At 42.2% G+C, this 27,655-nt stretch overlaps 1 protein-coding gene across 1 annotated transcript in view; it reads left to right on the top strand.

Moving 5' to 3' along the window:
• The window catches only part of lmtk2 (lemur tyrosine kinase 2), a 167,281-nt gene that overhangs the window by 98,799 nt on the left and 40,827 nt on the right, over positions 1 to 27,655 (top strand). Inside the window, exon 7 of the mRNA XM_038820432.1 lies at positions 17,286 to 17,416. Coding sequence (XP_038676360.1) covers positions 17,286 to 17,416 — 131 coding nt within the window. The remainder of the gene's footprint in view (positions 1 to 17,285; positions 17,417 to 27,655) is intronic.

Below are 27,655 nucleotides of genomic sequence, written 5' to 3'. Positions count from 1 at the left end.
TCCTACATTCATCGTACTTAATAAAACATTGGAAAACAGTAACTTGGAACGCACATCTTGTGTCTTGATATAAATGTACTTTGAGAATATTTGAATGTGCCACAAATTAAAACTTTCAGAGTTGATTGTACTTTGGTGTACTTTAAGTACCTTCGGGGCGGCATGGTGGCGCAGTGGTTAGTATTGCTGCCTCACGGCGTCGAGGATCTGGGTTTGAATCCCGGCCATGGGTCACTGTCTGTGTGGAGTTTGCTCATTCTCCCTGTGTCTGCGTGGGTTTCACACAACCACAACCCAAAGATGTGCAGGGTACGTGCATTGGCCACACTAAATTGCCCCTTAATTGGAAAAAAATAATTCGGTACTCTAACTTTTAAAAAAAGTACCGTCAGAATCCTGTGACCAATATATTATTTGTTTAATTAGAATCCACCTAAAAATAAATTGTTGATTTTGCTTATTGGTTATATTTAGTTTAATAAAGTCGACAGAGTCCCAGATGACCATAGGCTGCTTTCCCTTTAGAGGGGCGAGCTGACTGGTGGTGATTTAACCTGAGGTTCACCTCGGGCGAGGGGCAAAGTTGAGAAGGCGGGGCCTTCATGAATAACCTTAGCCGGTACGGGAATTTAACCCACACTGCTGGCTTCGTTCTGCATCACAAACCAGCTGTCCGGCCAACTGAGCTAAACCTCAATGGGGAAAGCATCCAATGGTTATCTGGGACTATGGCGACTTTACCGCACCTATATTTAGTTTATCCTAACCATGTTGGTACAAATTTTTATTTTATAAACCAAGGAAAGTTGAGGAAAATGTGTTTTAGTGCAGTGGGTTAGTATGTGGAATGCAAAGCCTGAATGGGCAGTCGAAGCAGATTCTTCGATTGGAAAATATACTTAAATTTGTAAAAATGTAGGGATATTGCGTAAGTGCAGGGGAATGGGACGAAAATGAGAGCTCTTTCAAAGAGCCAGCACAAATGCTATATAATTCTATGATTAAGACTTATTAACTGGTTTTCACATATCAGTTATCATTCATTATAATTATATAAACAACATATATATTTCTGGGCAGCATGGTGGTGCATTGGGTAGCACTGCTGCCTCACAGCGCCGAGGTCCCAGGTTTGATCCCAGCTCTGGATCACTGTCCGTGTGGAGTTTGCACATTCTCCCCGTGTTTGCGTGGGTTTTGCCCCCACAACCCAAAGATGTGCAGGGTAGGTGGATTGTCCACGCTAAATTGCCCCTTAATTGGTAAAAAATGAATTGGGTACTCTAAATTATTTTTAAAAACATATATTTCCACCTAATTTATGGGAGGTGCCCTCATTTTCGTGATGTTTAGTTGCTCTTGTTTGCAGAATCAAAAGAGTGAAATAAATGCTTTGAGGTGTTGACTAGATTTATGACTGGAGGTTTGTTTTTCACTCTTGGCTCGTTTTTGAGAAAATAGAAACAACAGTTCTTCAGCTCAAGGCAAGTAAAAATATATACTGGTTTAAATAAATCCCTGAGTAAGTTTGGGAGAAAGAACAGCAGGAAATATAATTGAGAAATGGCATTCTATGAGCACAGATCACAGCAGGCTTTTTGGTATGTATGATATTTTTGGCAAGAAGATGGATAAGTGATCGACTGAGCTGTAAACGAGCGCTTCTGTAAGAGGAACTTCCTGACTCGGTACATTTTGTTCAAACGTGTAAGCCTTCCCGTTTGGTGTGTACTGCAGTGCACCAGTTGCTGTTTTGCTGCTGAGTGACAGGCTCTTAGTTGGAAAAAATTGCAGACGTTTGCTGCCATCTAGGGCAAACTGCACTGAAATTTGTTGCTTCTACCCTTTCATTATCAAAACATCGTCTTGTATTCATTAAAATTGAATGATCAAAAAAAGGCAAAAATTCTATGATTTTTGGATCGTTGGAGTTGACGTCTTAAATTTTTGGTTTGAAAGTTTTTGGTTTCATTTAGCTAAACCTATTAAACTCCGGAATCCTCTATTCCAGGGAGTTGCGGATGACCTGTTGCTGAATATATTTAAGGCTAAAATGGACAGATTTTTAATCTCAGGAAATTGAGGGATACATGGAGCGGCCATAAAATTGGCATTGAAGCCTAAGATAAGCCATGATTATTGAATAAGGGAGCAGGCTCAACAGGCCGTATGGTTTACACCTGCTCTTGTTTATGTCCTTGGCCTCCTATGTTCTTAACATTGATGTATCATGACTTGGCATTACCAGTGGTACAAATAAAGAAGGAAAATAATCTGCATTGTCAAATGATCTGTTAAAATGAGATCCAGTTGGCTCAGGTAAGCGTCAAAACCCTTTGGGATTATTCAAAGTTGAACAAGGAAGTTACCCTAATATCCTAGCTAATATTACTTCCTTAGCTAACACCACAGAAACAGACTGGTCATTTATCTCATTGCTGTTTGTGAGACCTTGGGCTGTGTGTAAATTGGCTGCTGCATTCATCAGGTTCTGTCCGGGGTCACGTTTGCGGGGTATGAAGCAGGTATGGTAAAGTCGCCAAAGTCCCTGATGACCATAGGCTGCTTTCCCCTTTTGAGGCGGAGAGCTGACTACTGTTGATTTAACCTGAGGATCACCAGACCTTGGGCGAGGGGCAAGGTTGAGAAGGCGGGGCGGTACGGGAATTGAACCCGCATTGCTGGCCCTGTTCTGCATCACGAACCAGCTGTCCAGCCAACTGAGCTAAACTCAGTCCAAAAAGACATTCTTCCCACCATACAATTGAGCAATGTTGTGTTTCGAATTTCAGTGCCAGTTTGATGCCAGCTATGTATGCCATACATCACAATTGGCTGATCAACTAAAACAAGATCGTTTTTTTAAAATATTTTTTTTTTTCCAATTAAGGGGCAATATACTGTGGCCAATCCACCTACCCTACACATCTTTGGGTATGAGGGTGAGATCCACGCAGATACTAGGAGAATTTGTAAACTCCACAAACAAGATAGTTATAATGCAGATTGTTTGTCATATGGGAGCACAGACCATAGTCGATCAACCTATCTTAGCAAAAGCCAAAACAACATCTGCTGTTGGATGTGATTCCGTGATTGGTCAGCACTTCCTCAGTGCGCTAAGAGCGACACTAACAACCAATTTAAGGTAATTGGTCCAGCTCTAAAGCTTACTGGACATTTATGCTTACTGGATGGGACATGTATTCACATGCAGAGACCTGTTTCTATGCAAACAAAAGGAATATGTCCAAGCCTTCATACTTCTTTGAATTACCGGAGAGCTTGGGGAGTCTATAGTTCTATGTTGCTTTCTCCTTCAGCCAATCAGAGTCAACTTGCCAAGCAATCAGCACCCTTTTCTTCTGTATTATAAATTATTGTGGACTTTTGAAACTTGGCATTCTTGAATTTGTCTTGGTGAGTGCAAAATTAAAAGTTTTGGTCACGTGTCTCTTCAGAAATGTTTTATATTCCTAATAGTTAGAAATTCTTTTACGATTGAATTCTGGATTGCTATGCAAAGAGTTTATATTTCAGCTTTGACCTTGCTTATATTACACATATAAAATAACTAGTTCAGGTAGAGAATGCATTTAATTTTGAATTAATTTATATTTCCATATTAAAAACTCACCACCTGTAATCAAAGTTCAGACGCTGTTCTCCTCTGTGTTTCGCAAAACATATTTCGTAATTAGCCTATTTTTGGCACTTGATCATTCTCTGAAGTGCTACACTCTTTATCTAAATCCTCAGTGCTATTAGAGAAAGTTCGGTCTACATGGAAGTTTGAGTCTACGTATCAAGTCCCTATTTATACGAACAAATGAAATATGAAATGGGAGCAGAACATTCAGCACATCAAACCTCCGCCACTCAATCCGATCATGTTTGTGGTACAAATTCCACATTCGCTTCTACTACTACTACCCCCCCCCCGATAACCTTCGATTCCCTTGTCAACAAGAAACTATCTGCACTAAAAATATTCAATGATACCTCAACCACCTTCTGAGGCAGAGTGTTCCAAAGTTACATATCCCTCTAGAGAAAGATATTCTCATCTGTGTCCTAAAGGGTGACCCTTAATTTTAAAACAGTGTCCTCTAGTTTTGAACTCGCCCACACGAGGAAACATCCTTTCCAAGTCCACCTTGTCGAGAACATTCAGGATCTTGTACACTTCAATCAAGTCACCCCTCACTCTTCTAAACTCCAGTGGAAATGAGCCCAGTCTGCTCAAGGAACAACATATTTCGGGATCCGAACTTGAGTCTGACACAATTATATTTCATAAACAGCAGAAATTAGTGTGCATAAAAGAATATTCTGTAAGAACATTGCTGAGAACCATATTTATTCCACAAAGAAATTATAATTAAATTGCGAAAGGCTCAAATGAATTATACAGCTCTCCTCGGGGTGCAAGAAATGTTAAGCAGTCTGACATGTAATATTCCGTTGAACTTTATGACAGTTGAAAAGAACCTTGTGTAATGAGAGGAATTCCGACCTGGTGCTGTTGGGTTTTTGAACTACAATATGGAACTATCAAAAATGTTCAAGGCAATGATATTGCTTGCATAATTCCCATCATTGGGTCATCAAAAGAGATGGTGGCTGAGGGATTTGTGAGTTTGATTTGCGTGTCTTTGAATTTGGACTTATCAGGATGAGGGGTTCCAGTGCTATTTTGTATTTTTGATCTGTTCCTCTTTCCGTGTGCGCCGCGCCGCGCGCCCCCCCCCCCCCCCCCCCCCCCCACCCAATCCCAGTTTCCTTATGAAATTGAATTGGGAGACTGCTAACTGTAGATGGCCAAATGCAGTGTTTGAATAAGTAGTATGTAAATATTGTGTAGAGAAAACTTTCATTGCAATTTTGCCAGATGATTGTAGGTAACTATTAACATCAAACAAAATCTGTTCAGTGATCAGAATTTCTCTGCTTATTAATGCATTTTTCTATCAAAACTTTTGATATTCAGAGTTGCAGAGTTATTACAGTACAGAAGGAGGTCTTTCAGTCCATGCACTGGCTATCTAAATAAACAATTCCCTTGGGTGGCAAATGGCGCTATTTGTTTCTTAATTAATCATGTGTTGTTACACTTGCAATTCTAGCTTCCTGCTGGTACTTAAACTTTTGTGCTAAAGCATAAAAGTCACATCATCTGAAGATAGCCATGTCTGAATAATGATGCCTTCACGGTAGCATGGCCTCACGGTAGCATGGTGGTTAGCATCAATGCTTCACAGCTCCAGGGTCCCAGGTTCGATTCCCGGCTGGGTCACTGTCTGTGTGGAGTCTGCACGTCCTCCCCGTGTGTGCGTGGGTTTCCTCCGGGTGCTCCGGTTTCCTCCCACAGTCCAAAGATGTGCGGGTTAGGTGGATTGGCCATGCTAAATTGCCCGTAGTGTAAGGTTAATGGGGGGATTATTGGGTTACGGGTATACGGGTTACGTGGTTTAAGTAGGGTGAATATTGCTCGGCACAACATCGAGGGCTGAAGGGCCTGTTCTGTGCTGTACTGTTCTATGTTCTAGAGGCCTATACCTGATAAATGAGAGCCTACCTGATCATGACAATCTTGATCTTTTAGACTATGGAAATGTCACTGTATTGCTTAAGCTAAAAACTGTGGATCAGACATATTGAGAAATAAAATTGGACCAGGCACCAGAATTAAAATCTTCCCAGTATTTAAAACTGTTATATTTGGTCCCAAAATAACAAAAGTCATGTTTTATCATTACAATTGAACTAAAAAAATTTGTGAAACATTTAATTCACGGACCTAGATGCCTTTTGGCCAGAAACCTGTTGATCAAGACTTTGATAAAAGACACAATAGCAGGATGTTCCTGGCATATGTTTGGGAGGGGACACCCAAGTCTGTTTTCGCCAAGAGATGCTGATTCTGACAAACAGTGTTATCTAATTATCTTTTGGAAGATTAAACTTATTTTTGATCATTCAACCTCTAACAATAATAGTCTACTCTTCTGTTGGTAACCTTGCATATGCTAGCATGTCACAGGATATGAGGGTAGTGGAGGTACCCTTGTAGAAATAAAATGTATAGCGTCATAGAGCTCTACAGCACAGAAAGGCCCATCATGTCTGTGCTGGTTAAAAACATTCTTTTACCATGTCCGACACTTGGCCCATCTCTGCCTCCACCATCCTTTCAGGCAGTGAGTTCCAGACTCCCACCACATTCTGGGTAGAAAAGGGTTTTTTCTCACATCTTCTCTAAATCCATGCCCCCTGGTGATTGGTCCTTCCACTAATATTCTGTCTACTTTCTATACTACTCATACTTTTAGATATTTAAAGCACGTCTCCCCTCCCCCCTTTCCCCCAATCTCTTCTGCTCCAAGGAAAACAACCCCAGCCTATCAAATCTTTCTTCATAGCTATAGCTAAAACTCTCCAACTGGGTGCTCCGGTTTCCTCCCACAAGTCCTGAAAGACGTGCTGTTAGGTAATTTGGGCATTCTGAATTCTCCCTCTGTGTACCCGAACAGATGCCAGAGTGTGGCGACTAGGGGCTTTTCACAGAAACTTCATTGCAGTGTTAATGTAAACCTACTTGTGTCAATAATGATTATTATACCCTTTCCAGTGCTATCGCATCCCTCCTTTAATGTGGATTCCAGAACTGCACACTACTCCCACTGTGGCCTAACCAACAGTTCCAACATAATCTCCCTGCTCTTAAACCCCATGCCTTGGCTAAGAAAGGCGAGATACCACTGTGTCTACTTGCCTTGCTACCTTAAGGGACCAGTGTACATGCACACTCTGATGCCTGGTGTTTCCGAGGGTCCTGCCGTTTATCATGTGTTCCCTTGCCTTGTTTGTCGTGCCCACGCGCATCACACTTATCCATATTGAATTCTATTTGTCAATGATCAGCCCATCTGACCAGCCCATCTACATCCTTCTGAGGCTATCCTCACTGTTTACCACCCCACCAATTTCTGTATCATTTGCAAACTTACTGATCACCCATCATATCTTTAGCTGTTCCTTTTATAGCTGTCTTCCTTGACATTTTTCGGCGATCTTTCAAAGAAGAACGCTCTTGCTCTGTGAATTCCATTTACATCTGCTAAACCTCATCTGATGCTGACCTATAGCAGCAAGCAATTTGATTACTCTGTATTTCAGCAAGTGTATTACATATCAGCTAATTATCATTTGGAATGTTGAACCATGTATTTTACAGACACTTGGATCTTTTGACACTTGCTAACATTCTAACCTGAATTTGCAACATAAAAAGATATATATAATATAATGTCAGTTCTGGGTTTTTAATTTCAGGCTTTTACTTGCATCACCTGATTGCCACTTTATATTTTAGGTCTCATATGTAGCTCTGAGAGTTTGTTTGTGTTCAGTTTCTAAGTCAGTTGTTCCACCTGTAATCTTCTCCAAAACAGTGCGAGTCATAAAATTGGTCTTCAGTACTCAAAAGCATCTGTAAAGAATATTTATGTTGATGTTGGGGTTATGGGCACATTGGGGAATGCTACACTCTTTTCCAACGACTTTCTTTCTCGCGCAACTCCATTGCTTCAGTCTTTTTTTCTCTTTTTCCTCTCTGAGTCACAACTGCTTATCATCCAAAGTGGTGATGGAAAGTTCTAACTTGAAGCCTGTGGCTACCATTAATTGCCTGCGGTGAATCTGTACCCTTGTCCACTTTCCAAGGATCCAACTGGGCTCTGATGCACCTTCCTCTCTCGCTCCAGTAAAGTCACTAGAATTGGCAACCAAAACCTTCCTCCCCGCCCCCCTCACCTCACCCCACCCCACCAGTTGTCCAACACACTGCCATTGGTGTGACTTTGGGCTTCAGGAGTAGTATCAGACAGCTTATGTTTGTCTGTCTTACTTACTCACTTTTTGTCCAATTATTAACCAAAAATATTATTATAATTCCAATATTTAAGATATCATTGCCGCCTTGATACATTTTGATTTTGCACAAATTCTTACAAAATTGAAATTGATAATAGTACAACTACTTTATTGCAGAATGCAAAAGGTTTCGTGTTATTTTTGTGAAAGGATTAATGTCAGCACAAGCTGCTTTACTGTCCAAAAATAGGAACGGCTTTGGTAACAATGCTTTATAATTTATAGCAGTGATTTCAAAAGGTAACCAATGATGTAATTTTTACTGGGTGATCTGTATAAACTTGGGGCTATAACTCCCAGTGATTGCCTTGATGAGCACAAAAGAAGTGTAGTCCGGCAGTGATTTCTGGGCCCTGTTTTGTTTGTGATCTCCACAGTTAAATCTGATTGCTTATTACAACGGTTCTGCCGTTTTTACTGTGACCACTTCACTTCCACCATTGATGTCCTCGCTCGTGATAAAATCATTACTCTCTCATCCTGTTCCCCATACAGCCCTCATCTCTTTAAGTCCAGTCAATGCAGACTTGAAAGAATAGGTTGGTTAACTGGTTTAACCATCTATTGCCATATCTGGTTGGACCACTTAAAACACTACCAGGTCCCAATTATATCTGTTAAAACTGCTCACTATTCTTGGATTATTTTGGAAAATAAGGATAAATCGCAGCTTCTCTTGTCTACTGCAGGCAGTTCATAGAATCATAGAATTTACAGCGCAGTAGGAGGCCATTCGGCCCATCGAGTCGGCACCGGCACTTACAAAGAGCACCCTACTGAAGCCCATGTATCTACCCTATGCCCGTAACCCCCACTTAACATTTTTTGGACACGAAGGGCAATTTAGCATGGCCAATCCACCTAACCCTCACATCTTTGGACTGTGGGAGGAAATCGGAGCACTCGAAGGACATCCACGCAGACACGGGGAGAACGTTTAGACTCCTCACAGACAGTGACCCAGCCGGGAATCAAACCTGGGACCCTGGAGCTGTGAAACAGTTGTGCTAACCACTAGGCTACCTTGCTGCCCACCTGTCTTAAACCCTGTTCCAGTCTCGTCCACCTTCAACTCCCAATTAGTGTGAAGACCTTGTGGACTTTGTTGTCACAAAGATTGAAACAATCCGCTCAGTTTACATAGTAAGAAGGCATCCTAAAGACTGGTTCTCTACCCGGCCCACCCAATGTGCCCGGACTCAAAATCTATCATCCTGGCCAAAGTGTTGTTTATTGTTGTTTGTTCCACGTGGTAGATAGGGTTTCTTTAGAAAATGACAATGCTCCCAGTACTACTCTGAATGGTCAACTTCAACAACTTATTTATAAAGCACCTTTAATGTAATGAAATATCCTGAGGTTCTTCACAGGAGCACTCTAAAATAAAATAAGACTTCAAGCCGCATAAGGAATTATCAGGTTAGATAACCAAAAGCTTGACCAAAGGTATATTCCTTTAATAGCGTCTTAAAAGGAGGAAAACAAGGTACAGGGGTGGAGGGAAGGAATTCCAGAGCTTGTGGCCTAGAAGGCACAGCCACCAATGGTGGAGCAATTTTAATTCAGAATGCACAAGATGCCAGAATCAGAGGAGTGCAGAGATCTCGTGGGGTTGGAGGAGATTACACAAATGGGGAGGGGCAAGGCCACTTGGAGCGATTTGAAAACAAGCATGAGAATTTTAAAACCAACAAGTTGTTTAACTGGGAGTGAATGCAGGTCGGTAAAAAAGGTAATTGGGAACAGGATTTGCTGTGAGTTAAGACGCAGGCAGCAGAGTTTTGAATGACTTCAAATTAGGAGAAGTTAGAACATGGGTGAACAGCCAGGAATGCGTTGGAATAGTTGATTCTGGAGGAAAAAAAGTCACGGGTAAGGGGTTCAGCAGCAGGTGAGCCGAGACGGGAGGTAGAAATAGGCAGTCTAGGTGATGGTGCGCATATGAAGAATATGAGGAATGTGTGACACCAAGGTCGTGAACAGAGTGGCTTAATCACAGATTGTTACCAGGAAGGGGGGTGGAGTTGGCAGGTGGGGAACAAAGTTTGGAGTGGGAACAGAAAAGAGTGGTATCAGTTTTCCCAATATTTAACTGGAGGAATTTTCTGCTCATCCAGTACTCTAAATTCCTGCTCATTCAATAAAAGGAATACGTTGTTGTGGTTGACCATTTTCAGTACTCTATTGAGCAAGCCTCAGGAATGGTAGCAGGAGCATTGTCGTTTTCTGAAGAAATTCTACCGCATGGAACAAACAACAATGTTTAATCTTGAGAACACACTTCGGCCAGGATGATGGATTTTGAGTCAGGGATACATTGGGTTAGCCAGGTAGGGAACCAGCCTTTAGGGTGCCCACTTATAAAATGAGCACTGGAAATGTATCCTGAGAGCTGCAGTGCTGGAACATCCATTGATTAGCAAGTTTAGAGCAACTTAATGTACAATGTTAACTGCAACGCACAGCATCTTTTAAATGTATAACCTGATGCTATAACTAGCTTTGCAATGGGTTCTTAGTGCTATTGGTCTTCCCATTCAAATTGCAGTCCCATAATGGTGATAGTGTTCAATGATATTAAATTCTTGTAAAGTATTGTATGATGAAATGATACACATTTAGTGAAAGTTTCTTGTTCAGCTAAGAATTGGTAATAGTTTGGATGTTAATTTTGTTGCTGTAATGTGCACGTATACAAAGAAATATAGAACAAACTTGCATTTCTATGGTGTCTCACTCAGCCTCAGGAGGTGTCCTGATTTACAGCCAGTGCAATACTTCAGAAGTATAAATACATTTGAACATTAGAGGTGTGAAAGCAAATATCTATCAGGCTACTTTATGTATTAAATGTAGGCCTGCGTATAAATACAGTGGATATTGCCTCCCCCCTATAGCTGGTTACAGGAAATTGGAGTTGAGGAATGAAAATGTTTATAAAAAAAGTGTGCTTTTCAATGCTGACATATCAGTCTCTGTGCATATGTGATTTAATTACCATTTGTCAGCACAGGTTGAGCACATCTAAAGGAATCATCAAACTAACTCAGCTGTTGAGTAGATATCTTCTGATATGAACTACATGTGTGAAAAGTGGAAGATTGCTCTGCAAGTACAGAGTTGTAACCTGTTCCCATTCCTTTTTTTAAAAAATGACTTGCCTGTGATTTAGATTTTTGATAAGGCACTGGGGTATTGAACATCCAGTGCACTAGTAAAAGTTTCTTAACAAGTGTCTCTGATATTCCCTCTAATTTTTATTTGTTGTGTGCAGCCTGATTTATTGCACTGCGTGGTCCCTTTAAAATTACTGTGAGGCTGTATACGAGCATCTTAAAAGGTTGTGTATGCTTTTTTGTTGTCTGTACGATACGTTCCAGATTGCTGCATCACTGCGCATCTGTGCAGATTAGATGAGGGAACATTGCATGAACGTGAACACATCAATGAAAAACATAATACAATCCCCATAATTTGATTCTTCTGTCCTTCTCCACACCACCCCCCTCACCCTGACCCTCAGCTGGCACACACAGGTCCTCAAACAGGGGGCAAGAACAATCTCCAGCTCACCTAGAACACTCCGAGCCCCAAAGGCTGAACTTAATTTTATCCAGCTCAGTGAATTCTGCCCCCCCCCCCCCCAAACCAGGTTGACACGGATCCATCGACCTCCACGCCAGTAGAATTTGCTGCCAGGCGATTAGAATGGCAAAAGCCACTACATCACTCCGACAGTTGCAATAGCCCAAAAATCATCACCAGAGGGCCCGGTGACATCTCCTCTCCCACAATTTTCAAAATCCTTTAACTGTATATATCTGAACTCTTTCTCCCCCACCTCCCCTGCAACTCATAATTATCCTGCAACTCTCCCAAGCTTGCAAATATTTCTTCTACGAACAAGTCCCTCACCCATTCCACCTCTTCCCTGTGCCACCGTCTATGTGCTGCATCTATCTCTGCTGGGGCAAACTGGTGATTCCCACAAATAAGGGCCAGCACTAATATATCCATGATGCCAAAATGCCACGTCAGCTGGTTCCAAACCTTTATGGACGAAGCCACTGGAATCACCGTATACTTCCCCAGGGCAAATGGAAATAGTGCGCAACCAAAGTCCTCAAAGTTACCCCCACACACATAACACCTCCTCCATCTGCACCCACTCTGTCTAGTCACTGCCCACGACAGGTTCAGGAGCGCAAGCTCCCCCCGCCCCCTCCTTTGTAAAAACACCCATCAAATCCGCAACGTATTGCCTGCCCACATTAAGGCCGCAATTAACCTTCCACCTTACCAAAGTACTCCTTTGACAGGAACATCAGGAGGGACTAAAACATGAGCAAATCTTGGCGGGTCTTTCATCTTGATTGTCTGCACCTGCCCAGGTAATGAAAATGGGAGGGCATCCCAGCTCTTCAGATTCCCTTTCTCCCTCCAGCAAGCCAGCCAGATTCCATTGATACATCGTGGCCCAGTGATGAACCACCTAAATACCTGAACCTACTCCTGGCCAGCTTAAATGGTAGGGCACTCAAACCTGCCCCTCTCCCCAGGACATTCACCGGGAACGCATCACTTTTGGTCACATTCAATTTATAGTCTGAAAAAGTGCCAAATTTCTTCAATATGCCCGTAACCCAACTCATATACTTTACAACGGATTGGAAATATACAGCAACAGGTCATCTGTATACAACAAGCCTTTATGCTCCTAGCCTCCCCAACAATATCCGATCGCTCCTCTGTGCAATAGTCAAGAGCTTGATAGCCAATGCAAAAAAAAGGGGGGACAATGGACACCCTTGCCTCGTACCCCTGTATAGCCGGAAATCTCCCAAGCTAATCAAATTCGTCCTAATGCTTATAAACACCTCATTCAGGAGATAAACATGGGCTCAAACCTGGACCTCCCCAAAACCTTTAACAAATACCTCCAGTCTACTCTATCAAATGCCTTCTCCACATTCATAAGAAGCTTGCATTCCTGGCTTGGAACCATATTGCTATTCCTTCACTGTCACTGGATCAAAAAACTTAGAGCACCCTCCCTAACAACACTGTGGGTGTATGTTCACCAGATGGACTGTAGAGGTTCAAGAAGGCAGCTCACCTCCATCCTCTCTGACAGTTAAAGATGGACAATAAAGGTTACTGCGACAGTAACACCTCCTAAAAGAATAAAACAGGACACCAAGTGGTTTTACCAGTTTGAGCACAAAAAACTTAGTTAGATTTAAACTCTTTATCTGAATGCACAGCTTTTAATGGTGGAGATAAAATTGGGAATGCGTAAGAGGCCAGAATTGGAAGTGCATCAAATTAAATCTAGACCAGAGTGCAAATTAAATCTAGATAAGTGAATATTTGGTGGTGTCTCAGCCAGGAATGAGGGCAGGGGTGGGGGCTGCCATTCCGTAGGGCTGGGACTCACTTTAGATACCTGGGGGTGCAGGTTGCTTGGGATTGGGGGAGGGGGCTCCGTAGATACAACATTTCTAGTTTGATGGGGAGAGTGAAAGCTGATCTGGCAAGGTGGAATGGTCTCCCTCTGTCACTGGCAGGTCGGGTACAGGCGGTTAAAATGAATGTGCTGCCGCGATTCCTGTTTATTTTTCAATGCCTACCGATTTTCCTGCCAAAGGCATTTTTTGGAGAGATTGAAGGGATGATTACTTCGTTCATATGGGGAGGGAAGGTGGCCAGAATTAGAAAGGTGCTACGACAGAGAGGAAGGCAGGCAGGGGGTTTGGGTCTTCCAAACCTGGTGTATTATTACTGGGCGGCAAATGTGTAGAAGATATGGAGCTGGGTCAGAGGGGTTGACTCCCAATGGGTCAGAATAGAGGAGAGTTTGTGTAGGGGATCTGGATCGAAGGCGCTAGCAACAGCGTGCTCCCTATGGCCCCGGGGAGATACTCAGGGTGTCCGGTAGTAATAGCTTTGTTGAGATTTGGAGGCTGTTTCGCCAGCACTTTGGGTTGGGGGCAGGGTCAAGGGAAATGCTGATTCGGGGGAACCATAAATTTGAACCAGGGAAGTGGGATGGAAGTTTTCGGAGATGGAAGGAGAAAGGAATTAGGACACTAAAAGATTTGTTTCTTGGGGGTTGGTTTGTAGGATTAAAGGAGCTGGAAGCGAAGTATGGGCTGGAGCAGGGGGATATATTTAGAAACATGCAGGTTCGAGCCTTTGCCAGAAAGGAGATACAGTGCGTCCCAGTAGACCCGGCTTCCACATTGCTGGAGGAGGTGTTGACGACGGAGACTGGAGAAGGGGGTAGTATCTGAGGTTTACGGGGCAATTTTGGAAGAGGAGAAGGCGCCGCTAGAAGGGATCAAGGCAGAGTGGCAGGGAGAGTTGGGAGAGGGTATGGAGGAGGGGTTCTGGTGTGAGGTGCCCCGGAGAGTGAACACCTCCATCTCGTATGCGAGGTTGGGGCTGATGCAGCTAAAGGTGGCGTATAGAGCACCAAGTGTGAGGATGAGTTGGCGAACATTGCGGGGGGGGGGGGGGGTTGGCCCTGTCCAAAGCTGGAGGATTACTGGAAGGAGGTTTTTAGGGTAGTCTTTAAAGTGGTGCACATGAAACTGGACCCGGGCCCTCGGGAGGCCATTTTCGGGGTATCGGACCAGCCGGGGTTGGAAACAGGTGCAGAGGCAAATGTTGCAGCCTTCGCCTCGTTGATCACCCGAAGGTGGATCCTGTTAGGGTGGAGATCAACCCTGTGCCCTATCGTGGCGGGGGGACCTGCTGGAATTCTTGACGCTTGAGAAGGTCATATTTGAACTGAGGGGAAGGATGGAGGGGTTTTACAATTCATGGGCGTTATTCATTATGCACTTAAAAAATTTTTTTTTTTTAAAAGAGTACCCAATTATTTTTTCCAATTAAGGGGCAATTTAGTGTGGCCAATCCACCTACCCTGCACATCTTTTGGGTTGTGGGGGCGAAACCCACGCAGACACTGGGAGAATGTGCAAGCTCCACATGGACAGTGACCTAGGGCCGGGATTCGAACCCGGGTCCTCAGCGCCGTAGGCAGCAATGCTAACCACTCTGCCACAGTGCTGCCCATATTCGTTATGCACTTTTGAGAATTTAATTACGGGCAGCAGGGTAGCATGGTGGTTAGCATCAATGCTTCACAGCTCCAGGGTCCCAGGTTCGATTCCCGGCTGGGTCACTGTCTGTGTGGAGTCTGCACGTCCTCCCCCTGTGTGCGTGGGTTTCCTCCGGGTGCTCCGGTTTCCTCCCACAGTCTAAAGATGTGCGGGTTAGGTGGATTGGCCATGCTAAATTGCCCGTAGTGTCCTAAAAAGTAAGGTTAAGGGGTGGGTTGTTGGGTTACGGGTATAGGGTGGATACGTGGGTTTGAGTAGGGTGATCATGGCTCGGCACAACATCGAGGGCCGAAGGGCCTGTTCTGTGCTGTACTGTTCTATGTTCTATGTTCTATGTAATTACATCAACATTAGGGGGGGATTGCTGGGAGGGTTGGGGGAAGGGGACTGTATGTGTTAATGGTGACTATGGATGATTTCTGATTCCTTTTTGTCATTTGTTTATGTTAACATGCGGACTAATGTTTAGTGGGAGGATGGGATCGTTGTTATTGATATGGGGATTGACATTGCATTCGTTACTGATTATTGTTTATTGTTGGATGTAAATTTGTGAGAAAATGTGAAAAAGGTGCAGAATAAAAATATTTTAAAAAACAGAATTGAAAGAGCATGCACATCATAAAGGGTTTGTAGGGCTGGAGGATGTTAGAGATGGGACGAGGATACAGTGAAGGGTTTCTTTGGATCTGTAGTTAGCAATATGTTAGACCTTTTAAAGACTTTTTGTCACAGATATATTTTGTTAAGGATTAAATGGATTCAAACTCATTGTTACTTTACGTCTCACCAGAGTGACAGTTATTATTATTAATCTGGTATTCTGTTTTCTTCAATATTTTTGATGCAGTGATTTGACTCCTAAAGTCATTTGGTGACTATTAGCCTATTGGTGAAGGATAGAACTGGAGCATAATCTTGATACACTTGAACTCTTATTTACAAGGACACGGATTACAAACCTACACCCCCTAACTCAACAGTCACATTTTCAGTGTGTTCCTATTTATAGGAGTACAAGTGAATGCCTAGTTAATGTTCACCGACTTTATACATTTAATATACAATTATCAATAAAAGGCACTCTAAATGCAGGTAGTTTATTTTACAAACCTACTAAATGACTCTTTGTGTAAAAGAGCCATCGGACTAGAAACGTTAGCTCTTTTCTCTCCCTACAGATGCTGCCAGACTTGCTGAGATTTTCCAGCATTTTCCCTTTCGTTTCAGATTCCAGCATCCACAGTAATTTGCTTTTATCCTGGGCCTTTTCATGGTTCATTTCAGAGTATCATGGGTACAACCCTGTGAATAAGGTGACTCCAATTGTCCCTCATCCTGGCAGCTCTTTCCTGCTAATCACCTTTCCGCTGTTATTAATAAACGCTTTAAAAACAAAATTGCAGATTTCCCAGGGTTTAGTTGGAAAACTGTCAATCCAGATAGCGGAGGGACGGAGAGAAGAATGGTGAAGGCAGTGAGGATGGGTGGTAACAGGATGGGCAAGTATTGCAGCAGAAAGGCAGAAGCCTGGGGAGAGGAGAAAATTATGGAGGAAAGCAGCCCATGCAGATGGAAGCAGTATGTTTAAACATAACTTAGAGCTGTAAAGCCACCTGAAAAACAAATCATGATGTGCTGTAGTGTCACCTGGTGTTGGAAGGTAAGTATACAAGCCTTGGCTAAAAGCAGTACCCAGGCTTGACATTGCAACACAAGAGGTAATTAACAAATGGGACAGTGTGTGCTAGATGTATAAGAGAGGTATTCACTTTGCATTGGATGTGTTGTCTTTCTTTTGGAGCTGTTACCTCCAATGGTGGGTACTCTGATATTTTTGCATTTCTGGAGTATTACTTAGGTGTTTGATTAAAATATTTGTTTTAATCACATGATGCTCAAAACTGGAACATTCCAATTGACAGAATGGTCACTTCATTCCCTGATCACACTTTTCCATAGCCATCTGACACCCTGATGTGCACATTTTCTCCTGCCTTGCTATTTTATCTGGCATGGAATACCAGTATTTTGATCCATTTAGTAATTTTAAAAATATAAATGCATGCTTTTAATTTGCAGCACTATTTCAATAAATACATGATATGTCAATTTACCCTGCCTACCATTGAGAGAGAGTCAAACAGATTTGTGAGTGTTGTTAACAGCAGATAGCTCAAGTAACATAGACAATTAATGATACTTTATTCCTCGCATTCACAGGGTGACATAAAAGGCTACCTGCATAGCCAACAGCAGGAGCAAAACCCCCATGGTTCAGAACTGCTTCAGAGGATGGCATGTGAGATTACTGCTGGACTCGCTCACCTGCACAAGCACAGTTTTGTACACAGGTATGCTTTTTTTTATTAAACGTCACATCACGGTATTCTTTTGAGATGATTCCTCAAAATAATGACTTCCTCGTTTAAAAAAAGTACAGTTTGAGGCAATGTTGAACAATTATCAAACAAAACATCTTCAGAAATGGGGGTCTGTCTTGAAATTGATCAGAAACCATGGTAGAAAAGCAACATGCCACTCGGTTCAATATGTTGTGCTTTCTTCATTTGTCTACAAATCCATGTATAACGACTGGAATCTTCCTCTTGCCTTAGCATCAAGGATTTTTTTAAAAGTAAAAGTCAAGTTGAGTAACTTTAAGTCTGTTAATTGATGTCAAACTGGGTTTGTAGATAATGCACTAAGAGGGACCTCGATTTAAGAATGATTAGTTTGACAACCCAGCTTAGTAATGTATTCTAAGACTCTAGTGTAACTAGTGGGTAATTTGGCAGGTTACAGTATTAAATGCCCACGGTCTGCCTTTTAGATGTGGCTAACTTGATTTATCTTATTTGAGTTAAAAGTTCTTTTAAATTTATTTTTGGTTGGGGGGGGGGGGGGGGGAGAAGAGATGGGGAGAGGGGAGAGGTGGAGGTACAGTATGAAGGTGAGGAACAAAATTTGTGAAGACTAATTGAAAATTGTGATGGTTTATTTAAAGTCCTTGTTCAGAATACATGCTGAATAGGTAATCACACATGCAAGCAAACAGCTCACTGTTCTTTTGTGTAGACTTTTATCTGTAGTTTGATTTGGGAACCAAGAAAAAAGGTTCTACCCAAGAAAACTGTATATTGAAAAATGTTCCCTAATTAAGTGTTTTTTCCCCTATAGGATGGAGAACTAGCCACTTAAATAGTGCACTAAAAATGTCTGTGTGTTTAATAGTTTAAAACTGTACTTTCCATGGGTAATTATGTTGTCAACCTAGGTGTTGATCTGTGTCATTGGTACTAAACAAGGGCAAGAGGTGTGAACCACTGATTTAAAAAAAAATCTGTTGTAAATTCTTGTCTGCCAAAACTTACATCGACAAATATTACAGCATGGAGATTAAGTATTTGCTCTTCAGCTAACCTCGTGTATTCAACATAATTGGAATAAGGCACAGCCGATTAAATTACACAACTCGCATAAATGTTCTGATTCCCTGGCCCGACTGCCAAAATATGATGAGCACACAGTTTAATGCAACGGGTTAGTTTACAAATGATTTATTAGGGTGCAGACTTTTTAGATTGGCATAGATCTCTCCAAAGCATAATGCCACTACCAGTTGATCCAGTTTTATGTATTTGCACTGTCAATGGTGGCTCAATTGCAGCTTTCTTCAGTCTGTTGCAGACCTTTTTCTCTCCAAAGATTGTTTTTGTATTTTTGAAGGCATTGGTAAACCATCTTTATTGCAGCTTAAGTTTTTGTGTGAATTAACCCGTTGTAAATGATGTATTCTCTTATTTTAGCAAGTAAAAGTTGCCTGGATGAGTTGGGATTCTTGTTTTATAAACTGCACAAATTAAGCTTGTCTGCAAGGTTCTAATGTATCATGCTGCAACTATCCAACCCTCTCCCTGACTGCACAGCTACTTACTGCTCCCCCACCCATCCACCCACTTGTCACAGCGTTGATTACTTTGCCATCTGTTCCTGAAACCTGCAGCGGAAAGCCAGTCTCCTCCTGGATGTTGGACCTACTGGGTTGTCAGAAGAAGTGTTCATTTCTGGCAACAATATCCTGCTGCTGTCTGAGTATGTGGAAAAGCTCCAGCATCAGTGATTTTGTTGCTGGTGGTGAATCAAAGCAGCTAGAAGTTTTTGCTCTTCTCCCTTGGTTTAGCTGTTTTAGAGATTGTACTGTTTTATTCCAAATGATATAGGAAATGTAGAAAAAGGTTATTCTCCTTGAATAAGATTCACGCCCATTTCCTGGCCTCTCAGTCCAGATGGTTAAGTAGTTTCACTGTAATTTAAGCCCTAATTGTCAGTTTACTATTAATGTGTAGATGACTAAGTATTACATTTACAAATGCATAAAATTCAGCATTATGTAAGCATCTATTTAATGTATCTATTTAACATATTTATAGAACTACATACACAAGGCATCCAGTTTGCCTCAAAGTTTGTTTATATGATTTGCATAATTTATTTGAAGGCTGTATTTTTATTTAAATATCACCATTTGAAGCAAGTAATGGCAATTTGATGGCTGGATGCTGGTGAATATTAAACCCCACCCGTCCTCCATTTGCGGGATGGGTACCTGCTTGGTCCAGACTTTTAAGAATGAAGTCCCTTCTCTGCTGCCTGTAACATTGAAAACTTACAACACCAGGTTAAAGTCCAACAGGTTTGTTTCAAACACGAGCTTTCGGAGTACGGCTCCTTCTTCGGAGCCGTACTCCGAAAGCTCGTGTTTGAAACAAACCTGTTGGACTTTAACCTGGTGTTGTAAGACTTCTTACTGTGCTCACCCCAGTCCAACGCCGGCATCTCCACATCATGTGTAACATTGAAGGAAACGAGTATGGATCTGAATTCAGTTCTTATTGGGTACTGGTCTCCAGGACACCCATGGCTCATTTCGCTGGTTAGAATCATAGAATGGTCACATCACAGATGGTGGTCATTCAGCCTGTTGAACTCCAAGCAACAGTATATAGCAACAGCTAGGCCCACATCCCTGCTCTGTTCTCTTTCCCTGCAATTTATTTTCGCTTCAGCTGCTTATCCTATATTCTTTCTTGAAAGTCATGCTTGTATCTGCCTCTACGACACTGCTGGGCAGAACATTCCAGATCCTAACCACTCTCTGCTTAAAACTTGATCCTTGTGTCCTCATTTTCTACCAGGCGCTTCACATCTGTGAGGAACGATTTCTCTCTGTATACTTTGTCTGAACTCCTCATAATTTTGAAATTTGACTCATCATCCTGTATCAAATGATAGAAGGAAGAACTTGCATTTGTAAAGCACTTCATCAGATCTCTCAAAATCTGAAAGTACTTCAGATAAATCACTTTGACATGCAGTGATTGTTGTGTCAGCAAACATGGCAGCCACTTTACACAAGATAAGTGACCAGTTAACCTGTTCTTGGTGGTGTCAATTAAAGGAGGAATATTAAACTGGCTATTCGATGAATCGTTCCGCATAGTTGAGGCCATTTCATCCATCATACCTGTGCTGGAACTTTGAAAGAGCTAATCACAGAATCCCTACAGTGCAGAAGGAGGCCATTGGGTCTATGGTGTCTGCACTGGCCCTCGAAAAGAGCACCCTACCTAGGACCAATCCCCCGCCCTATCCCCATAACCCCACCTACCCGTTGGGCACTAAGGGGCAATTTAGTATGGCCAATCCATCTAACCTGCACATCTTTGGATGGTGGTAGGAAACCAGAGCACCTGGAGGAAATCAATTAGTCCCACTTCCTTGCCCATTAACCATAGCCTTCCACCATTCTCCTCTTTCACGAATATATCCAGTTCCCTTTTTGAATAGAGCCATGTGATCTTTAGCTTGTGTTTGAGCAGTGGAATAGATGGTATCTCGGTTAATGGTTTAGCACAGTGGGCTAAACAGTTGGCTTGTAATGCAGAACAAGGCCAGCAGCGCGGGTTCAGTTTCCGTACCAGCCTCCGAACAGGCGCCGGAATGTGGTGACTAGGGGCTTTTCACAGTAACTTCATTGAAGCCTACTTGTGACAATAAGCGATTCTTATTATTATTATTTGGTATCATTTTTAGCAAGTGGAATCTGACCAGTGCACTTTAAAACCTCCAGCAGTGCTGAGCCTTTGATGTAAGGAAGTATCTCAAGGCACTTCACAGCATGATTCTAAAATGAAGTATGATACTGAGCCATGTGAAATATTGGGTCCGATCATAAAAAGGCTTGGTGTTACGACACACAGCCCCACTTAACCTGAAGTCGCAACATAATTGAATTAACCAATAATTCTTGGAAAAATACCCAGATTCTTTGGCCCTTGGTTGTCCAATAAATAGAGCCACCAGGTTTATAAATTTAAACTCAATTACTTTTTATTTATAACAAGAACTATTATGAAATATGCATCAAATACAACTGGTTATCTATTATCTAATTCCTATATCTGACATATAGATATATAACATACCCAATAATCTCTTTATTATTAGTGTCACGAGTAGGCTTACATTAACACTGCAATGAAGTTACTGTGAAATACCCTAGTCGCCACACTCCGGCGCCTGTTCAGGTACACAAAAGGAGAATTCAGAATGTCCAATTCACCTAACAAGCACTTTCGGGACTTGTGGCAGGAAACCAGAGTACCCGGAGGAAACCCACGCAGACACAGAGAGAGCACAGGCAGTGACCCAAACCGGGAATTGAACCCCGGTCCGTGGTGCTGTGAAGCAACAGTGCTAACCACTGTGGTACCATGACACACCAACGCGTACACAAACACAAAAACAGTTTCTACAGTTTCAGAAATACAGCAGCATGCAGTCTTACCGAAGAGAGAGCAAATAAGAGAGCAGGTCCTTTCCCCTGTGTGTCCAAGTCTCAACTATCCTTACCGTGGGTCCCTGGAAATCAGCCCACTCAGGTAGGATCCAGTCATCACCTGTACCGGGCAGAATAAGGGTTTTTTGGCAATTCATTGGCCACCAACCAATCAATTGAACTGAGTCCCATCCCATCTCTCGGGTGCCGAGAAGTCCGGATTCTGTTGTCCAAAGCTAGCAGAGTATACTCTGTTGTAACGTTTTAAATTCCTCGTTCTCTCGGCTGCTTGACTTAAAGATACATGGCTACTGAGCATTCATGGATCAAAATGCTAACGGCAAAAATAAAGAAAGGGGAAAAAAAAGGGAATCAACAAGAAGGACCCTTACTTACCTCCCTCCCTAAAAGGAATTAAATGTTAGGGCATGGATGTTTCATTGAGGTATGTAAGACATAAATCACAAACACTATCTATGCATCCATCCCCATTATATAAGCGCTCTTCCCAATCTCTACATTGGTAACTAGTTAGCCCTTAAACCTGTGACAAAACATCCGCATTCACCATTATCTTTCCAGGGATATGCACAATTGAAACATTGGACCGTTATAATAATAAACTCCCAGTGGAATGATCTTGCATTCTGGATTTTAAACTCTTCTGTAAATGCAAGCAGATTATGGTCTGTATAAATTAAGCTTTGTTTATTGCCGGACATCTACTTCAAAGTGCTGAAGGGCTAGTAGCACTGCCCCTACCCTCTTTTGCCTTTTCCTCTCTCTCTAATTTCAACCTCCTAATTTCCATCTCCATTTCTTTTTCTTTTTGCTGCATCACTAATTGTTTCATTTGTAACTGAGTTTTAGCTAATTCTGCTGATATCTGCCATGATCCAGGTTGTGTTTCTGGCATCTCTTTCAGATTTGTATGTTCAGCAATCGCTTCAGTTATCTCTACCTTCCTAGCTTTAGCTGGTACTTCTATTTTTAATTCACCTGCCAATTTGACTAGCTTGTGTTTTCAAAACCCTTTTAAATAAACCAAATGAAAGTCATCCAACTGAAGAAATATCTTAGCAGCCTTCAATGCTATCCTGTTATATTGCTACAAACCTGGTGTCTTTTAATTTATACTGTAACCCAAACTCCGCCATCTACCATTTCAAAGATCAAGGACCCGAGCCCCCAAATTATGGTATGACCCTGTGGAATAGTGTGTGGTCAATTCCAGCCCCACTTGACCCTGGAGTCTCAACACAATTGAATTAATCAATAATTGTTAGAAAAATACCGGGCGTCTTTGTCCCTTGGATGTTCAATAATTAGTCATCAGGTTTGTAAATTTAAAAACAATTACTTTTTATTTATAACAAGAACTATAATGAATTAGGCAGCAAATATGACTTGTTAACTATTATTTAATTCCTAATCCCTCATTTTAACTTGTCCCCAACCTAATATTTTATATATATATATGTGTATATATATATGAAAATAATAGGCAAAAGGAAAAAAGGGTCTTTGTTTCAGATGGCTGTCTTTAAGTAGGTCTTCCTTCCAAGTAAGCTTTTGGATCCAAGTCTTTGTTTGCAGCCTTTAATGGTTTCACTGTGCATTCAGTCCGGTCTCTGGAAAGAGAGAGAGAGACAACAGGACCTTTCCCCTGTGTGTCTAGGTCTCTGGAACTCATCCTAGTCAGGCAGGATGCAATCACCACAAGTTACAGGGCAGAATACGGCCTTTTGGCCAATTCATTGGCCACCAGCCAATCAATCGAACCGAGTCCACCCCATCTTGGGTCCTGCGAAGTCTGAGTTTAGTTGTGTAAAGTTGGCAGAGTGTGCTATGTTGTAACTTTTAGATTCCTCTTTCTGTTTACTGCTTGACTTAAAAATGCATGTCGATTAAGCATTAATGGATCAAAATGATAACAGCAAAAATGAAAGGAAAATTACAGGAAGGGCCCTTACGTTGGTCACCCAGTAAGGTTTTAAGAAGTGCCTTAAAGAAAGAATGTAAGGTAGATAGGCGGAGAGATGTAGGAAGAAAATTCCAGAGATGGGGCCTAGGAAGCTGCAAACCACCATTGGTGGAGCAATTGTTGAAGATGCCGATAGCTAGGAAGATTGTGGAGTTGGAGGAGATTACCAAGATGGAGAGGGGCAAAGCTATGGAGGGATTTGAAAAAGTAGGATAAGAGTCTTAAAAATCAAGCACTGGAGTATCAGGCCAGATTACACACTTGAATCCTGGAGTGAACCTTGGAACCGGTGCTGTTCTGGTCATGATGTGGTTTTGCTGCCAATTAAGTCAACCTACCATGAATGCTTTGTATGTACAATGGGTGTGAAGAATATCATTTTGTGATTTTGTATCTCACAATGCATTGGTCAAAATACTACGGTTTTAAAATGCAGTGGTGTTGGAGTACTCATACGGGGCAGAGTAGAGCACGCCTGACACACTCAGTGTGGTAGTGAGTAAGTTGTTTTTATCCACTTTAAAGCTAAGCTTTAAAAAAATCTCTACCTTATATTTATTTGAGTCATTTAGCTAAAGTTATGGCAGGGGAATTCAGTCCTGTGTACCACCTGTGGCATGTGGGAATTCATAGATGTTTCTTGCCGTCTGGATGACCATGTGTGCAGAAGTGCCACCTGTTTGACCAACTTCAGCTCCGTGTTTCTGAGCTTGAGCGTCGGCTGGAGGCACTGAGGTACATCGTGGGGCTGCGAGTTATGTGGGCAGCAGGTATTTAAATGTGATCAACTCGCAGCTTAAGGAAGTGCAGAGAGGAAATGAGTGACCACCAGTCAGAAGAAGGGAGGGAGGCAGGCAGGTAGCCAGGTAAACCTCAGAGTGATCAAGAACTGACACGGTGGTGCAGTGGGTAACACTGCTGCCTCACAGCTCCAGGGACCGGGTTCAGTTCCGGCCTAGGGTGACTGTCTGTATGCAGTTTTCACTTTCTCCCCGTGCCTGCATGGGTTTCCTCCCATAGTCCAAAGATGTTCAGGTTAGGTGGATTGGTCATGCTAAATTGCCCGTTAGGGTCCAAAATGTTGGGTTGGGTTATGAGGATAGGGTGGGGTCATGGGTAGGGTGCTCTTACCAGGGGTCAGTCTGGACTCAATTGGCCGAATAGCCGCCTTCTGCTCTGTAGTTAACGGTGGAAGTGACGATTCTTCTGGGGAGTGCAGCCAGAGCCAAATTTGTGGCACTGGGTGGCTCAGCTGCAGAGGAGGTTATGATGGAGCTGTATGAAACACTGGTTAGGCCACAGCTGGAATACTGTGTCTAGTTTTGTTTGCTGCACTACAGGAAGTGAATGCACTAGAAAGGTTGTAGAGGAGATTCACCAGGATGTTTCCTGGGTGTTTCAGCTATCAAAAGAGACTGGATATGCTGGAGTTGTTTTCCTTGGAGGAGAGAAGGCTGAGGGGGGACCTGTTTGAGGTGTATAAAATTGGGGGGCATAGATTGGGTGGATAGGAAGGAACTTTTCCCCTTAATGGACGGCTCAATAACTAGGGGGCATAGATTTAAGGTAATGGGCAGGAGATTTATAGGAGATGTGTGGGAAAGCTGTTTCACTCAGAGGGTGGTGGGAATCTAGAGCTCTGCCTAAAATGCTGGTAGAGGCGGGAATGCTCACAACATTTAAGAAGTGTTTAGATGAGCACTTGAAATACCATCGTATACAAGACTATGGGCCAGGTGCTGGGAAATGGGATTAAAATAGATAGGTGCTTGATGGATGGCGCCGACACAATGGGCCGAAGGGCCTCTTTGCTGTAAAACCTATGCCTTTATGACTTAGTTCTGGTCCCTGAGCTTTATTTTCCATTGCATCTGTAATCCTGTCAGGGAATCATTTCCTGATAGAAAGTAAGACATGGAAAAGCATACTTCAGCAGAATAATGCGCAGTCGCAAGCTTTGTTGTCCAAATTTCATGTTTACTTAATTAAAGTAAGTCATATCCCGCTGCTACATCTCAGCATTGCAATTGCTCATCGGTCTTCTCAGGCTGACCCTTGGGATCGTGGATGACTTGCTCCCAATCTGGTTTGCTGGGTTCTGAAATAACTGATAAGTTCAATACACGATCTGCTGGCTCTGCAAAACATGGGGCAGTGGCTGAATTGAGTATTTGGGTTGTTCAGATATGTGTGCACCCCCTCGGATGCTTGTCTTTACCTCTGTACATTCCTAACAAAATGTCTCGATGTATTCTCCATTTGGTCGGTCACAAGTCAGAGTCTTCTCTTCGTCAGTGGGTATGTTTGATCTCTTCAGGGATGCTTTGAGGACATCCCTAAAGAGTTTCCACTGTCCTGGAGTCTCCTCCTGTGACTGAGTTCCACGTAGAGCAATTGCTTTGCGGTAATACTGACCAAGTATATGAAGACATCCCACCCAGCGAAGTTGGTTTTGAGTGATTAGCACCTTAATGCTGGATATTGCTGTTGGACAACCTTTCTTGCCGTCGGATTTGGAGGATCGTGCTGTTGGTACTTCCCTGGTGCTTTGAGGTACCTGCTGTAGGTTGTCCATGTTTCTGAAGCATATGGAGCGTGGAGATCACTGCTGCCTGATAAACCAATCATTGGCCCTACCACCTCTTGCTTTCTTGAGATTGAGATCCAACCTCTTGATAGTTCGTGGTTCTCCCTGAGTGATGGAAGGTTGAGATGGTGCTGACTGAAACGTTTCAGCCCACCCACAATTTAGGAGTTCCACTAGTATGTGTGCTTCTGGATGTGAGGATCAGGGTGTGCATTGGGAAAGAGTGAAAGGAATTTCCTCTGCCTATTTAAAAAATAATAATCTTTATTGTCACAAGTAGGCTTGCATTAACACTGCAATGAAGTTACTGTGAAAAGCCCCTAGTCGCCACATTCTGGTACACAGAGGGAGAATTCAGAATGTCCAAATTACCTAATAGCTCGTCTTATGGTCTGTCCTTTACATGCCCGAAGTGCTGGATGCTGAATACTGGTCACAAAATATAACATCTCCCAAACACACACATCCAGTCTTTAAATGAGTACAGAAAAGCTACTGCCTGTTTCAGTTGGAACATCAAAGCTGGTGGTCGAAGTCATGCAAAATAGCCTCTGGAAATGCAAAATTTGGAATTCCTCTACATTTAGAAGGACTTTAATCGAGTGTCGTAATTCAGTTTTTAAAAAAAAAAGGCATATTGATACTTGAAAATGTTACCAATATGGTAGTGAACTCAGAATTTAATCAACGTTATAATGGTGCCGTTTTAATTGACATTTACCTCAAGAGAACTGCAACATATTGAGGACACTCTTAAATGAATGTGTGTAAAGAATACGGGAGACCAAATGTTTGTATGGTTCATTGAATGGGATTGATTTCATTGTTAAATAAATTCACATTAAAACAGCTGAATACTGGGATTCAAGTTACCAATTTTACACTATGACAGTAAACATTGCATATTCAACTCTGATTAAATATTTAATTGACATTATTCATAGAATCATCATAAAGAATTATCACTTGGACAGTATAATCTTTAATATGCTCCGTCTAGCCTACATCTTTGACCAAACGTTTGGTCACCTAATCTAATATCTCCTTACCCCCAGTATCCAATTTTGGTATTTCTTCCCTGAAGCATCTTGGGACAATTTAGTGCATTCAAGGCACTATTCTAAATTAATATATTTTTTGACTACCTTGGTTCTATTCTTTGGTAAGGCTTCTTAGACTGG

Source organism: Scyliorhinus canicula, chromosome 15 (genome assembly GCF_902713615.1).
Source record: "Scyliorhinus canicula chromosome 15, sScyCan1.1, whole genome shotgun sequence".
In the NCBI taxonomy this organism is placed as follows: domain Eukaryota; kingdom Metazoa; phylum Chordata; class Chondrichthyes; order Carcharhiniformes; family Scyliorhinidae; genus Scyliorhinus; species Scyliorhinus canicula.
Note: the sequence above shows the minus strand (reverse complement) of the source record. Positions and strands in the feature narration are given on the sequence as shown.